The sequence below is a fragment of the Vollenhovia emeryi genome, unplaced genomic scaffold (assembly GCF_000949405.1).
Source record: "Vollenhovia emeryi isolate VEMERY1.0 unplaced genomic scaffold, V.emery_V1.0 DF939131.1, whole genome shotgun sequence".
In the NCBI taxonomy this organism is placed as follows: domain Eukaryota; kingdom Metazoa; phylum Arthropoda; class Insecta; order Hymenoptera; family Formicidae; genus Vollenhovia; species Vollenhovia emeryi.
The window spans coordinates 2,522,104-2,539,699 of record NW_011967235.1 but is presented as its reverse complement, the minus strand read 5'-3'; the positions used below and the strand labels follow the sequence as shown (position 1 = coordinate 2,539,699).

General features: G+C 36.7%; 2 protein-coding genes across 2 annotated transcripts; both read right to left on the bottom strand.

Moving 5' to 3' along the window:
* Nucleotides 1-928: 928 nt before the first annotated feature.
* On the bottom strand, nucleotides 929-8,339 carry LOC105568183 (vitellogenin-1-like). The gene is made up of 7 exons (XM_012023634.1): nucleotides 7,479-8,339; nucleotides 6,487-7,193; nucleotides 4,981-5,877; nucleotides 3,779-4,829; nucleotides 2,110-3,690; nucleotides 1,401-1,825; nucleotides 929-1,295 (listed from the first exon to the last, which is right to left on the bottom strand). The coding sequence occupies exons 1-7, from the start codon at nucleotides 7,507-7,509 to the stop codon at nucleotides 1,011-1,013; spliced, it is 4,977 nt and encodes a 1,658-aa protein (XP_011879024.1). The 5' UTR covers nucleotides 7,510-8,339; the 3' UTR covers nucleotides 929-1,010.
* A 343-nt stretch (nucleotides 8,340-8,682) lies between these two features.
* On the bottom strand, nucleotides 8,683-15,755 carry LOC105568184 (vitellogenin-1-like). The gene is made up of 7 exons (XM_012023635.1): nucleotides 15,658-15,755; nucleotides 14,137-14,837; nucleotides 12,719-13,576; nucleotides 11,520-12,570; nucleotides 9,854-11,431; nucleotides 9,155-9,579; nucleotides 8,683-9,049 (listed from the first exon to the last, which is right to left on the bottom strand). The coding sequence occupies exons 1-7, from the start codon at nucleotides 15,686-15,688 to the stop codon at nucleotides 8,771-8,773; spliced, it is 4,923 nt and encodes a 1,640-aa protein (XP_011879025.1). The 5' UTR covers nucleotides 15,689-15,755; the 3' UTR covers nucleotides 8,683-8,770.
* Between the last annotated feature and the right edge of the window lie 1,841 nt (nucleotides 15,756-17,596).

The following is a 17,596-nucleotide window of genomic DNA, read 5'->3' as shown; positions in this document are numbered from 1 at the left end:
TTAGTTCGTGAATAACAAGATAATGCGTAGGTTCATAACAGGTCACTGATAATCTGTTACAAATCTTGAATATCACTGCATTTGTAAAATATTTGCATAATGATAATACATATTTTACATTCTATTAATTACTAAATAGTTTTACCTCGTACTTTAGCAATGATGTCTATTTTTGCTTCCTCATACACGAATCATTGTCTTGAAAAAATTGTTTTCCGATTTTCTTTGCTGATGTTTTCAGAATGTTCCAAAACGTCGAAAATTTATACTAAAAAGATGTCGGTGCGTATGTCTTTCTGTATGTATGTAGGTATGATATAACAGTCGATGATTTCTCTAACGCGCTACAAATTCGCGTATAAGTCGTACACTGCGCAGAGCAAGCAACTCCGGAGTAGAAAACGAACAAAGTAAATTACTTGATAACGGTAACTGCTGTGATACGAGTTTGGTATACTGCTAGTTACTGGTCGTGAAGCGATATAGAATTACAAGGTTCTACGCTTTAGATTTTCTATTTAGTGCTATGATAGTATATGTCCAAATATCTTGATTGGTGGTTTTTTCAGAGCTCTACAGCAAGGAACACTAGCAACACAATGTGGCACAGTGTTTAATACAGTGTTTTCTAACAACGACAACATGACAAAAATTTATATCTACACAGCCTAAAACCAAACAATGTGTTGAGCTTGTGTCACACACGTGTCTGCAAACTATTTATAGATGTCAAAAACATTTATAGTTGTCATTTTATCTATTAAGTTTATTTCTTACATGATTACGTGTCGTAATTCTCAAAGAATTGATTATAACAACATTGAAAATTTTCGACATAAAGATAGGTTTCTTGGTTAAATTTTTGCTCTTTTCTGTACTTGAATTGTAGGGATACTTTCTTTAGAATATATTATTGACTCTTTTGCTCTATGCTTGCAACTCTTGAGATTTTATTAAATGAAACAAGATAATCATCAATGTAATAATTTCCTTGAAATGTATTGGTTATCTTAATGATAGCCCCATCTTCCATTCCTCGAAGCAGATCTTCCCGCTTCTATGTCACTGATGCCATCGCTCGGTTTATACGACCTCGGAACACACGTAGATTGTTCGGCTCTTCGTTTGTTCTGCACAGCGGGTCCGTCGCAGCTTTTCTGAGTCAGGGCATATGTGGCAGCAAATTCTTCAGGCTTCTTCAAGATGCAATTCTTAGGGGTAATAAAATCGTTGTCGGATCGCCTGTCGTAGTTGCCGCATAGACCACGTACTGCACTGAGATATCGGTGGGATGGCTGAGAAACATATTTCAATACAGTTAAATTTAATGTAACTCACGATTATACGAAATTCAGCCTTCATGTTACGTTATACATTACTTGCTTTATTTTCTTACTTACACGTAGCAGGAGACGTTCTCCATCAAACACAGCGTATATTCCATATTCAAGTGATAAAACTGCGATCATATCGTCTAGTCGATAGACTTCGAAGGTATTTTCTCGAAAGCTCTCATGACCTGAAGAGTTACTGCTTGCGAAACGAATTATTTGGTCGTCAAACATTCCTGCGAAACTATTGCCCCATTTATGCAGATGAATTTTGTGATCACCGAAGATAATTAGGATGTCTTTACTGCCATCATCCATTTCTCGTGCCATGACTATCGTACTCATATATTTCGGGATACTCAAAGTTTCTTTGGGATTATTAGGATCCCGTTTTGGATAAGTGGTCATTAACACGTGCCAACAGTTCCCTAATTTCACAGGATAGATCTTCTCGTCAAAAGTAACAACTTGAGTTTTGTCGAGAACGCACGCAGCTGCACACGAAAAGAATTTCAAGTTTATTTTAATGTTGTATTACAGAAATGACCTACGTGATATGTTAGAAGACATTTTAGCTACTATTATTTTCTATGATAAATTTAAAAAGCATCGAACCGTTATAACAAAATAAAATTCTAACTTATATCGCTATTAAAATTCGAATATTTTCTTTTCACAAAGCTTGATATTAGTGCATTAGTGCACTGGTGCATTAAATTTTGTTTTATTTAAGAGATGTTTATTCAAATATTAATTTCATCAAAATTCTGTAACTTACGTCCTTCTGGGTCTTCTCTGAAAAGTGCATTCATAATACTTAAAGTATTCAGTTTTTGCTCCCAAACGTCTAGCAGAGAGAACGTGACGCCCAAGTCCGCGGTGCGCAAAGAAATTATCGTATCATTATCGGACAGTACTTTTATGTCCACATCGATAGTGTTTTTTTCCGTAAGTCCCGTATTTGAGGAAGCCTCCAAATCTTTGTTCAAAATTCTCTTAATGTTAAGCATAAAACTGTTGGCATCAACATAGAAACGCTCTGAGTCTATTGACATCGTCAGATGATCTTTCTGTCTGATTAACTCGCTAGCATCTTGACAAATTGGCAGCCAAACATTGCTTTGTTTTATCTCCTCCTGACACTTTTTGAATACCTCAGATTTCATTGCCCTCTCCTTGAAATCACCAGAACGAGTCAAACTTCCTTTCAGTCTGATTGTTTCTCCGTCCGTGCAGTTTCCAAGTCGTACCTCAATTTTAAATTCATTCGTCGGAATCTTCTCAATAGCTTTGTTAAAACTTAGAGGTGTTATCTGTGATGACTTTGTGTTTCCAATAGCACAAAACTCCTGGGAGACTTTTCCGCTCCGTGGATCTTGTGCATTCCAATATAAAAGGGTCTGAAATTTATTATTCGCACGGTTGTTTGCCAAAGCGAGGGTGAAAACGTAATTAATACGCTCACTCGTAAGAATACTTATGTCATAGACATAACTGACGGCAGCATCGACATCTTTGTTGACTTCATCCAGTAATTGCTGTCTTCTCACCTCGCTTTCCGGCTGTTTGTCCACTATTGCAGGAATTACTGCCTCCACATTAGCGTCGACGTCGTACGTCGTGTGTCGAAAAGTGTCGAAAGTTATATTTACTTGTGAAGTCGGGAGAACGAACATTGCGAGAAATCTTCTGTAATAAGCGCCACCTTTACGAAACACATCAGCAATCTCTATGGCAGCCGAAAGTCCTGTTTTCTTCGAGGCTTCTTCGTTTATATGATCACTTTTCATCACACATTCTACAGACATTAAAGCGTCTAGCACAAGTCCTACTTCATGTGGTTTCTTCGTATTCACCACGAGTTTGTCATTGCTGGGAACATTGCTAAAAGAAAGAATGTCGTGTCTTGCGGTATAAGGGACAACGCTGTAGTAAATCATCCCATGCCCGGTACCGATATATTGATAATCTTCGGGCTGTATCTGCAGAACAATTTTCTTTCCTTCTCTAGTGTAACGTAAACCAGCTGGTACATAGTACTCTGCGTTGACGTCGATACCAGCAATATAATGTCTGTGCTCGAAAGGAGCAACGAAGCCAATTCTGCTTTGGAGCTTTGCGCTATTTAGCATGTGGCCCACCACTGTTAAGTCCAAAGAGTCCCCAGTAGATGAGTTTCTCATTGCGTGAGATTCTGCACCACCAATTTGTGAGACTTGTGATAATGTTAATGTGTAAACAAACGGCAGGCCGCTTTCAGTTGGGAATCCCAGCGTCATGTCGTAGTAGTATAGATTATTCAAGTTTCTAGATTCAAAATTTCGGGATGACTTCGACGAGTCAATGTACCTTGTGAACACTGTAACATAACGATAATAGTAATTTGTTATTTTTATTGCTGGAATATCTAAGGTAATTATCTTTAAAATAAATTTTAAAATACTTACTATTGGCGATATCGTCAAACGTATGATTGTCGAAGGCATAGAATTGTCTTGAAAATAAGGAATCTGCGAGCATATACCATTCGATCTGTTCTGGCTCTTCGGGTATAATGCCAAGCTTGTCGATAGTGTCTTTAATAATCAATTCCTTTTCGACGTTATCTCGCTTCATCCAGGGCATCTGGTACCACATATCTAGCAGTCCTCTCATGTTCGATATAGCATATGATACTTTTCCGGAAGGGAAAGTAAAACCACCGAAAGATGGTTGTACACGAAAATATGAAGCTTTTGGCATTACACTGTCGTCGCTAGCAATCGTTCTCATAAAAGATGTTTGAGCAATATTTAAGGAGGCGACAGTTATCTCGTGAAGGATATTTTGCGAATAATTTTCAGTGTAAGTGGAAGGTTTCAACAGCTTCCTTGCGATACGCGCCTTGTTAGCGAGTTCTTGCAACTCCGGTTCCTTCGAATTAGCGAGGCCCTCTATGCTAGTCGTGACAGCAGAATTTACTTGGTTGTCTTGATCTTCATGAGTGAATTCTGCCATTCGTTGCAGTAGGCTCAGAGGTGGATTGGTGTTCATTATGACGTAGACAGCTGCGCAACGTAATTCATAGGCTTCCATCGTGTTTATATAGATCTTTTCGGCAACAGATCTGACGAGACTCGGATAGTTTTCGCCTAATCTGTTTAACGAGATGACCATCATCAAACGTTGGAACTTCGATATCCGCAAGCTGCCCTCCAGATACGGTTCGAAAATTGAGAGTATTTTCGGGTGACCAAAACCACCCAATGCCATAATGTACGTTTGAATTCGAGGATTGTCGCCTTCTCCGATAGCTTCTTTCAATTGAGTGGCCATGTACGGAATATAAGTTTCAACAAGCGCTCTGTCATTTTTGGGAACCATACGACCGAAACTGTAGACCGGATAGTAGCGGGTTGCCATATTGCTATGGGTGTTATGGATCAATTCGGCAAATGCCACAGGTGCAGTCGTATTCAAAAATCTCTGTTTCTTTACTTGTTCATCCATAATTAATTCCTACACGACGAGTGAACATTGAAATTAGTTCGTATATATTTGTAACACATAATTACTGATATACGTATTTGCGCGCCAAAAAAAAGGAATATCTTCTGTGATCTTTTCATAATTATATTGTTTTTATATAATTAATATAATAAATACTTACGAAAAACGCTCTGACATATTCTGCTGTAGGCGTGAGTGCTGCTTTGGGAATTCGAGAAATAATATTTGCCGCTTGCATTCCCTCAATTTTCTTGTTTTGTATCCAACTTTTTATGGTGATAAGAGCTGGTCCAGTTCCGATGTGTGCAATGGCGTTGCGTAAGATATCCCATGCAGTTTCGTGGAGAAGTTTCTTGTGTTCATAGTGAGATGAGTCACGGGCCATTAATTCGGACAGTGTTTCCTCTATCTCAGTTATTTGCGCAACATTCATGGTACGCATCAATCTAACCAGAACTATATATTTCTCTGGAAGGTCCGTCTCTAGAATTGACGGGGCCCACATGAAAGCACCGTAGGATGCGATTTTCTCGGTTATCCAACCGATTAAATTGCATGCTATTGCAGTAAAATTTTTTTCGGATTTAAGAATGCTGTTGCCTTTGTATCCGACAAAATAAGGTAATATCGGACTTTCTGGAGCGTCGCTTAAGTTTGGTTTAGGTTGAAAGTAATCGCGTTCTTCGCTGTTTGAGTTGCTCCTACCGTCATCGTCGCCGTGGCTTTTTTCGCTAGACCTGTTAGAAACGTGTCTCTCGGACGTTCGAGCTGCCAAAGAGCTTAAAATGTCAATTGGACGATGCGGTCTGTGCTGATTAGAAAATGGACTGTTGTAAAGATATACTAAATTTCCGGTTGACATGAGATTGTTGGACACTGGCATGAGATCGGAGACTGTGCTCATTCTGTCCAAAGTTAAGTTTACCCTACTATAGACAGCGCTAGCGTATGTATCGTCAATTTTAGAGCTGATGAGTATCTTGTTTGTCGTCACGGACGATTGAATAGTAAAACGTTTTAGGTTGCCCGAAATGATAATGCGGCTCGTAGATAATCTCTGTAACAAACATATGATTGCAAGAATAAGTCTTCCATTCGATCTTTGAGTCTTTTACGTCAATATTAAGTTTGGCTTTCAGGTTTGAATCACATAAATTTTATATCCGATTCCTACGTTCGGGAACATATCAATTCACTTTATCAAGGAGGAAAACAATCAGATGTTGTAGAAATCATATTTAGAGGTATAACAGTGATAGTATCAGATTGCATTTCTTTCGTGAAATAAACTGTAATGTTGATGGAATATTAAAAAAAGATAAACAATTTCGGATTAAAACTCAGAAAATAAATCTACTCTCTGATTCCCAAGTTCACGTAACTTTAACTTTAGCTTAACTTACTGTACGTCTCTTTCGGTTTCCCATAGGAAGAGACTAACAGAATGAGCCAAAAGTAAAGTTAAGCAATATAGGACCTGGCATTAGTGTTATATAAAGTTTTATTTGAAGCACTGTATGCATGCAAATAATAATATACGAGTAAATAGCCATTTATGCTTATCCGTAGCGAGAGTTTGGCAAAACTCTGTATATTAATCTTTATGATATAAAGTTTCGTCAGCTCGAGTGTTGTAAGAATAGTTATCAGTCAAAATCCAACTCACCGAGAGAGAACCATCGTTGGATCCTGGTTTCCATTTCACCTTACCAACGATACCAGAATGATACGCCATTTGCTGCTCGCATGTAGTGTAATTCTTCGTCTTCATGACATCGATATGATGACCATCCTTGTGAAGATTTGGCAAGGGTACTAATTCTGGGTTCTCGGAGAGAACATTTTCAGGCAACGGCGTAATATTATAACGAACCTCACATTTGCCACCGACAGAGTCTTCCATGACTTTAAATGTACCGTAGGGCCGGCTGTCGTCAGGCATTTGTGTGTCCCTGCTTGCTATCACATTCTCGCCTTGCGTGTCAATCTGCAGTTGACTCAGGAAACTCTTCAGCAAATTCACCTCCCAAGCAGATACCTCTTGATCGATCAATACATCTTGAATTAATCCATTTTGAAGCTTGATCTCGAAGGGCTTTCTCGACAGGGAAAGCTCTCGATACTCAAGGTCGGTGATCTCAGACTCCCAACCTTCCGGCAATACTTTGTGCACGGGAGCATACTGCGTGTTAGAAACCACAGCCTGTAGTGTGTCTGTCGATTTTACTTGAACGGTGATATCACCTTTCATCAAAATCCCAGAAAACTGATCAGCTAGCTTGTCTAAGACCGCCAATGTCCGACTTCGAATAAGAAAGTGATATTCATTTCCTGTTTTCCAAGCATTGTTGTGCTCAGTTGTCGCCGTTCCAACTGGGAAGAAAGAGCTATTATTTTTTACCATCATATTTTAATAAATAATACATAGCGTATGTGTAAAAACGTGAATTTAGAAAATGAATACCAAATTGTATTAGGTTGTTTATTTTATTCTCAGATCTATATGATCTTTACTGTTGCACGCTGGACATTTACTAGTCGTTAATTCTTAAATATTCTACATTCTCTTTTAAACCCTCACGAAATGATGAGAAATGATCGTTTAATTTTTAGAAAGTTATATCAATTTTGTTTGTGTTTTTGAATACCCCTACTTACTGATTAGTAGAAAAGTTACAAAGGACCACATGATATACGTGGATAACGTCGAGTGGAAAATGAGAGCTTCCTCCTATTAAATGGACTTATATACGGTTCGTATGCCATGTCAGCATGACCTATGCGATATTCACTGATTTGCATTTCCCGAACTTAAAATTGAATCATTGCACATCTCGTAAAAAATTATTCTAATCTCGTATGTATATTGAATATAAGATCTTGATGTACATCGTATTCTCAAGCAAAATAATGATTTCACATAAAAATATAATTGAGATTAATCGATATTCATTTATTAATAATGAATTTTGTAATCTTAACCAGAAATAATTAAATATTATTATGATAACAATCGGTCAGCTACTGAAATGTAAATAAGAAATAAGCAATACTAGTAAGAAATTCGACAATCATATAATTCTGTATGCAACATTTTTATGTTAAAACTTAAAAAGGATGTTTATATCACGAATTATATTTTAATTGCAAAATTTAAACGATTGTTGACATGTGTCACCGATTTTTGATAAACTTCTTAGGTCAAACTTTTACCTGGAAATCTTTTACAGATATTCCATACTATGAATATACATATATGTATATAATTTTCTCAGTACTTAGTTCGTGAATAACAAGATAATGCGTAGCATCATAACGGGTTACTGATAATCTGTTTCAAATCTTGAATGTCAATATATATGTAAAATATTTGCATAAAATGATAATTAATGTTTTACATTTAATTATGAAATAATATATGTGGCACGGGCTGCATGACAAATATTTATCAATTCATAGAAACACTTGTCAGTTCACCAAAAATATGTTTCGATAAATAATTGTATGTTTAACTTCAAAACTTATATGTTGGAACTAAAGAAATGCTATCAATTAAATGTATTTAGTTATTTTAATAACTTTTCTCTCAGTACAGAAAAGTAGGAAGAACTTAAGACTGAACAAAACTGTTTATTGCAAAATATAATTTTGGTTACAGTTACAATTTAAATATTTATAGATGTCATTTTATCTATTAAGTTTATTTCTTACATGATTACGTGTCGTAATTCTCAAAGAATTGATTGTAACAACATTGAAAATTTTCGACATAAAGATAGGTTTCTTGGTTAAATTTTTGCTCTTTTCTGTACTTGAATTGTAGGGATACTTTCTTTAGAATATATTTTTGACTCTTTTACTCTATGCTTGCAACTCTTAAGATTTTATTAAATGAAACAACATGATCATCAATGCAATAATTTCCTTGAAATGTATTGGTTATCTTAATGTTAGCCCCATCTTCTCTTCCTCGTAGCAGATCTTCCCGCTTCTATGTCACTGATGACATCACTCGGTTGATCCGACCTCGGAATACATGTGGATTGTTCGGCTTTTTGTTTGTTCTCCAAAGCGGGTCCTTGGCAGTTTTCCTGAGTCAGGGCGTATGTAGCAGCAAATTCTTCAGGCTTTGTTAAGATGCAATTCTTAGGGCTGATAAAATCGTTGTTGGATCGCGTGTCGTAGTTGCCGCACAGACCACGTACTGCACTGAGATATCGGTGGGATAGCTGAGAAACACATTTCAATACAGTTAAATTTAATGTAACTCACGATTATACTAAATGCAGTCTTTATGTTACATTATGCATTACTTGTTTTATTTTCTTACTTACACGTAGCATGAGACGTTCTCCGTCATATACAGCGTATATTCCATATTCAAGTGAGAAAATTGCGATCATATCGTCTAGTCGATAAGTTTCGAAGGTGTTTTCTCGAAAACTCTCAGGACCTTCAGAGTTACTGCTTGCGAAACGAATTATTTGGTCGTCAAATGCTCCTTCGAAACTATTGTCCGATTTATGCAGATGAATTTTGTGATCACCGAAGATAATTTCGATTTGTTTACTGCCATCATCCATTTCTCGTGCCATGACCATCATACTCATATGTTTCGGGATACTCAACAATTCTTTGGGATTATTGGGATCCCGTCTCGGATAAGTGGTCATTAACACATGCCAACAATTCCCTAATTTCACAGGATAGACCTTCTCGTCAAAAGTAACAACTTGAGTCTTGTCGAGAACGCACACAGCTGCAAAGGAAAAGGATTTCATGGTTATTTTAATGTTGCATTGCAGAAATAACTTACGTAATATGTTACAAGACATTTTAGCCAATATTATTTTCTATGATAAATTTAAAGAAAGGTCAAATTGTTATAACAAAATAAAATCCTCACTTATATCGCTATTAAGATTCGAATATTTTGTTTTCACAAAGCTTAATATGCTATCCGTGCATTAAATTTTGTTTTATTTAAGAGATGTTTATTCAAATATTAATTTAATCAAAATGCTATAACTTACATCCTTCTGGGTCTTCTCTGCCAAGTATATTCAAAATTCTTAAAGTATTCAGTTTTTGCTCACAAATATCTAGCAGAGAGAACGTGACGCCCAAGTCCACGGTGCGCAAAGAAATTATCGTATCATTATCGGACAGTGCTTTCATGTCCACATCGACAATGTTTTCTTCAGTAAGTCCCGTGTTTGAGAAAGTCTCCAATTCTACGTCCAAAATTCCCTTAATGTTAAGCATAAAACTATTGGCATCAACATAAACACGTTCCGAGTTTATTGACATCATCAGATGATCTTTCTGTCTGATTAACTCGCTGGCATCTTGACAAATTGGTAGCCAACCATTGCTTTGTTTTATCTCTTCCTGGCACTTCTTAACTATCTCGGATTTCATTGCCCTCGCCTTGAAATCATCAGAACGAGTCAAATTTCCTTTCAGACTGAATGTTTCTCCGTTCGTACAGTTTCCAAGTCGCATCTCAATTTTAAAATCACACTTCGGAATTTCATCAATTGCTTTGTTAAAGCTTAGAGGTGTTATGTGTGATGACTTTGTGTTTCCAATAGCACAAATCTCCTGGGAGACTTCTCCGCTGCTGGCATCTTGAGCATTCCAATATAAAAGTGTCTGAAATTTGTTATTCGGGCGGCTGTATGCCAAAGCGAGGGTCAACACGTAATTACTAGAGCCACTAGTAAGACTTATGTCACAGACATAACTGACGGCAGCATTAACATCTTTGTTGACTTCATCTAGTAATTGCTCCTTTCTCGCCTCGCTTTCCGGTTGTTTGTCCACTATTGCAGGAATTATTGCCTCCGCACTGGCGTCAACGGTGGACATCGCGTGTCGGGAAGAGTCGAAAGTTATATTTACTTGTGAAGTCGGGAGAAAGAACATTGCGAGAAATTTTCTGTAATAAGCGCCACCTTTACGAAACACATCAGCAATCTCTATGGCAGCCGAAAGTCCTGTTTTCTTCGAGGCTTCTTCGTTTATATGATCACTTTTCATCACACATTGTACATATATTAAAGCGTCTAGCGTAAGTCCTACTTCATGTGGTTTCTTCGTGTTCACCACGAGTGTGTCATTGCTGGGATCAGTGCTAAAAGAAAGAATGTCGTGTCTTGCGGTATAAGGGACGACGCTGTAGTAAATCATCCCATGCCCGGTACCGATATATTGATAATAATCGGGCTGTATCTGCAGAACAATTTTCTTTCCTTCTCTAGTGTAACGTAAACCAGCTGGTACAAAGTACTCTGCGTTGACGTCGATACCAGCAATATAATGTCTGTGCTCGAAAGGCGCGACGAAACCAATTCTGTTTTGGACCTTGTCGCTATTTACCATGTTGCCCACCACTGTTACGTCCAAAGAGTCCTCAGTGGATAAGTTTTTCATTTCGTGAGATTCCGCGCCACCAATTCTTGTGACTTGTGATACAGTTAATGTGTAAACAAACGGCAGGCCGCTTTCAGTCGGAAATCCTAGCGTCCTGTCGTAGTAGTGTAGATTATTCAAGTTTCTAGATTCAAAATCTCGGGATGACTTCAACGCTTCAATGTAACTTGTGATCCCTGTAATATAACCATGATAGTGATTAGTTATTTTTATTACTGGAATATCTAAGGTAATTATCTTTAAAATTAATGTTTGAATACTTACTATTGGCGATATCGTCAAACGTATGATTATCGAAGGCATAGAAATGTCTTGAAAATAAGGAGTCTGCGAGCATATTCCATTCGATCTGTTCCGGCTCTTCGGGTATAATGCCAAGCTTGTCGATAGTGTCTTTAATAATCAATTTCTTTTCGACGTTATCTCGCTTCATCCAGGGCATCTGGTACCACATATCTAGCAGTTCATTTATGTTCGATATAGCATAAAATCCTTTTCCGGGAGGGAAATTAAAGCCACCGAAAGATTGTTCTACAATAAAATATGCAGCTTTTGGCATTATATTGTCGTCGCTACCAATCGTTGACAGAAAAGTTTTTTGAGCAATATTTAAGGAGGCGACAGTTATCTCGTGAAGGATGCTGTGTGAATAATTTTCAGTGTAAGTTGAAGGTTTTAACAGTTTCCTTGCGATACGCGCCTTGTCAGCGAGTTCTTGGAACTCCGGGTCCTTCGAATTAGCGAGGCCCTCTATGCTAGTCGTGACAGCGGAATTTACTTGGTTGTCTTGATCCTCATGAGTGAATTCTGCCATTCGTTGCAGTAGGCTTAGAGGTGGATTGGTGTTCATTATGACGTAGACAGCTGCGCAACGTAATTCGTAAGCCTCCATCGTATTTCCATAGATCCTTTCGGCAACAGATCTGATGAGACTCGGATTGCGTTCGCCTATTCTGTTTAATGCGATAACCATGAAGAAACGTTGGAACTTCGATATCCGCAAGCTGCCCTCTAGATACGGTTCCAAAATGGAGAGTATTTTCGGGTGACCAGTACCACCTAATGCCAGAATATACGTTTGAATTCGAGGATTGTTGCCTTCGTCGATAGCTTCTCTCAATTGAGTGGCCATGTACGGAATATAAGTTTCAACAAGCGCTCTGTCATCTTTGGGGACCATATGATCGAAACTGTCGACCGGATAGTAGCGGGATGCCATTTTGTTGTGGGTGTTATAGATTAATTCTGCAAATGCCACAGGTGCGGTCGTGTTCAAAAATCTCTGTTTCGTTACTTGTTCATCCGTAATCAACTCCTACACAACGATTAAATTAGTTCGTACATATTTGTAATACATAATTGCTGATATACATATCTGCACGCCAAAAATTTCAAAAAATGAAACATCTTTTGAGATCTTCTCGTACACATGTTTTGATATAATTAATATAATAAGTACTTACGAAAAACGCTCTAACATATTCTTCCGTAGGCGTGATTGCTGCTTTGGGAATTCGAGAAATAATATTTGCCGCTTGCATGTCCTCAAGTTTTTTGTTTTGTATCCAATTTTTTATGGTGATAAGAGCTGGTCCAGTTCCGACGTGTCCAATGGCGTTGTGCCAGATATCCCACATAGTTTTGTGAACTGTTTCGTCCCTTTGACCGCGGGCTAATTCAGAGGCCATCCATTTGGACATTGTTGTCTCTATCTCAGCTATCTGCGTGACATTCATGGTACGCATCGCTCTAATCAGCATTATACATTTTTCTGATAGGTTCTCGTCTAGAATTGACGGCTTCCATGCAAAACTATTGTAGGTTTCGATTTTTAGGGATATCCATCCGATTAAATCGATCATTATTTCAGTAAAATTTTTGTCGGACTTTTGGATGCTGTTGCCATTGTATCCGACAAAATAAGGTAATAGCGGAATCTCCGGAGCGTCTTCTAATTTCGGTTTAGGTTGCAAGTAATCGCGTTCTTCGCTGTTCGAGTTGCTGCTGCCGTCATTGTCGGACGTCCGAGCTGCCGAAGAACCTTGAATGTCACTCGGATGACGCGGTGTGCGCTGGTTGGCGGACGGACTGTTGTAAATGTACACTAAGTTTCCGGTTGACATGAGATTGTTGGACACAGGCATGGGATCGGAGACAGTGCTCATTCTGTCCAGAGTTAAGTTTACCCTATTATAGACAGCGCCAGAGTATGTAGAGTCATTCATTTTAGAGCTAACGTGTATTTTGTGTGTTGTCACGGACGATTGAATAGTAAAACGTTTTAGGTTGCCAGAGATGATAATACGACTCGTACATGATCGCTGTAACAAATAGACGAATGCAAGAATAAGTTTTACTTATCATGTTTGAATCTTTTACATCAATATGAGATTTGGCTTTCAGGTTTGGGTCCTGTAAATTCTTTTTAATTCCAATATCTCGTGAACATATCAGTTCACTTTATCAGTATCAGATTGTTTTCTCTCATAAAGTGAACTGAGATGTCGGAGTATCGAAACCATATAAAAAATTAATGGGATGCAAACCCAGTAGATAAATCTAAGTTTCATTTCAGCCCCAACATCACCTAACTTTAACTTCATCTTAATTTACCTTACGTTTTGTTCTGTTTCCCTTAGAGAGAGACAAAGAGTAGTGAGTTAAGCTAAAAATTCAAGTTTTACGATGTTTGTGCAATCAGACCTTAGTGTTGTGTGAATATTTACTTGAAGTAGTATATGTATAGAAGTAATAACGTCCAAAGCGAGAAAATTTCATCAAAACTCTTGCTTTATACATATAAATCGCAATGATATAAAGTTTCATCAGGTCGAGTGTTATAAGAGTAGTCGTAGTAGTTATCAGTCAAAATCCAACTCACCGAGAGAGGACCATCGTTGGATTCTGGTTTCCATGCCATCCTACCAACGATACCAGAATGATACGCCATTCGCTGCTCGCATTTAGTGTAATTCTTCACCTTCATGATATCGATATGATGACCATCCTTGCGGAGATTTGGCAAGGGTACTAATTCTGGGTTCTCGGAGAGAACATTTTCAGGCATTGGCGTAATACTATAACGAACCTCACATTTGCCACCGACAGAGTCTTCCATGACTTTAAATGTACCTTGGGGCTGGCTGTCGTCGGGCATTTGTGTGTCCTCGCTTGGTATCATATTCTGGCCTTGCGTATCAATCTGTAGTTGACTCAGGAAACTCTTCAACAAATTCACCTCCCAAGTAGGTACGTCTTGATCGATCAATACATCTTGAATTAATCCGTTCTGAAGCTTGACCTCGAAGGGCTTTCCCGACAGGGAAAGCTCTTGATACTGAAGGTCGGTGGTATTCCAACCTTCCGGCAATACTTTGTTCACAGGAGCATACTGCGCGTTAGAAACCACAGCCCGTAGTGTGTCTGACGATTTTACTTGAACGGTGATGTCACCGTTGATGAAAATTCCAGAAGACTGATCATCTAGCTTGTCTAAGACCGCCAGTGTCTGACTTCGAATAAGATAGTGATATTCGTTTCCTGTTTCCCAAGCATTATTGTGATCAGCTATGGCCGATCCAACTGGAAAGAGAGAGCTGTTATTTTTTACAAGTATATTTTAATCAATAATACACAGTAAATGTGTAAAAACGTGAAGGAAGAAAAACGATTACTGAATTTTATTACACTCTTTATTTTATTCGCGTATCTGTGTAATCTTTGCAAGTATTGCGCGCTGTATATTTACTAGTTGTTTATTTTGCTTACAATAATTATAGCATGCTATGAGACTAAAACTTTTTCAATCATGTACAGTTGGTGTATGTTACTTCCTAATAAATGTACACCAACTCACAGTTACATAACATCGATATTTTAACATTGTTGTGTAGGAAATTATTATAATCAAGTTATGTAACTGTTAGTTGTGTAATATTTACGGGGTCATCACTTCTTTCAAAATTATTGCTGTAGGTTCACATTATTTCACATTATATATTTCATATGTCGACAAATTATTTCTGTAAAACCTCTGTTGCACAACTTCTTTATCTATGTATAAACAAAAATTCTTACTTCTCTATGCACACATTTTATCTTAATGTAATCATATTTGTAGCTTATTAAGTTATATACAAATTAATATCATGTTAATATATATAAAATAATTTTATCGCTCACAAATTTGTAGAATTCTTAAAAATGGAAGCAATTTCTATAATTTTGATCGGTTTTAAATTATCGGAAGAAATTGTATGTAGAAGTGTCAAATTTCAATACAATAACTTTATCACGTACTAAACAGAATTCTTTTAGACATGCACTAAAGCTGAGAAATAGTCGTACAATTTTCATAGAAATTTACATTAACTTCATTTGTGATATATTAACGCCTACTTACTGATTAGGAGAAAAGTCATATACAACCACATGATGTTACATGGATAACGCCGATTGGAAAATGAGAACTTCCTCCTCTTAAATGGACTTATATACGGTTCGTATGTCATGTCAGCGTGACCTACGCAATGTTCATTGGGTTAGATTCCTTGAACTCAAAATTGAATCATTGCATAACAAGTGATAAATGTATTTTAATCTTGTATGTATATGACGACAAGATTGTGATACGCATAGTGTTTTCAAGCAATATAATGACTTCATCTGAAAATATAATTCATGCAGTTTACCGATTTTTATATTTTAATATATCATTTTGTTAACTCAACTGGAAATAATGAAATTTTATTATGATAATAATAGATCAAATATCAAAATGTAATTAATAAATAATTAAATACTGGTCTCTAGAAGAAATTTTGGAAATCATATAATTCTCTTTATAACACGCTTGTGATAAAACTTAAAAAGGAAGATTATATCACAAATTATATTTTAAATTCAAAATCTAAACGATTGTTTATACCATGTCACCGTTTTTTTAATAAATTTGGTAGGTTTTAACTTTTACATGGAAGTTTTTTACACATATTATATGAGTATATGTAGATGTAATTTTCTTATTATTCAGTTCATATTAAAATAACAAGATAGCGCGTACACTCATAATAGGTCACTGATAATCTTTTAAAAATGTTGAATGTTACTACACTTGTAGAAAATCTGCATAATAACACTTAATGTTTACTTTGTATTAATTACGAAATCTATATAATTTTACATTGTCCTGTAGCCATAGCTTTTATTTTTGTTTCCTCAGAGGAAGCTTTGTTGAAATAACTTTTCTCCATTTTTCTTTGCAGATATTTGCAGAATGTTCCAAAACGTCAAAAGTCACATTAAAAAAATTTCGGTGTGTATGTCTATATGTGTGATAAAAGTGCCTGATTTCTCTAATTTATGTAAAGATTGAGATCTGACAAATTTTTTATTAAGAGTATCACTAGAGAGTGGTTTGTATTGAATTTGGCAAAAAGGGTTAATTTAAAAAAGTTAAGATTTTGTAAAAATGGTCGTGGTTACTCTAACTTCTACAAACTTTGAACTTGTCTATTCTATAGAACTAATTTATTTCACTGAGTTTTGTGTGGTGTTTGTACTTACGACGAATTGAAAACGATAGCAAAAACAGCAACGAACCCGTCACAATTAATTGTAGTTTTTATTATATAAGATATTGTATTATACTCCTAGTTTCTTATAGAATACATTCAATGCTAACGCACTACAATCTCGCGTCTAAGTTACGCACTGCGGAAAGCAACTCCGACATGGTAAACGAGTGAGTTACTTGATAACGGTAACTGCTGCGATATGAGAGTGGGATATTGCGAGTTACTGGCCGTGAATCCACAGAATCAAGGTTGTCCACTTTAGGTTTTCTGTTTAGTGCCACACCCATAAAAAGTATTTTATTTTTTAGTGGTTCCGTCTTGATTTTAAAGGATTTTCCTGTGAAATACGGCAATACAAAAATATTTCAAGAAGATAAACTCTAGTGGAATATCTTATAACTCTAAGGCATGAGATTTAAACTCACAATCCTCTTAATGTTAGAGGAATCTTTTCTTCTTGTAATATGATAATAATCTTATTTTTAGTATTTATACAATTTTTTAAAACGATTATTTTCTACTTTTAACCTTATAAAGTATTATAACCGCCTAACATTTTTAATATTCCTACATTTATCGTAGTCGCAAACATTACAACGAGAGATTCAGTCAATTGTATTGACTGAGTTCCTCGTTGCATAGCTTGCGATGTACGACTGCGATTAACGTAGAATGGGCTTTACAGTTCAATATCCGAAAAGCTATTAGCAAAAACGAACTCACTCTCAAATGTGGGCCAGTAGTCGCTTAAATAGGCTTTCTTCA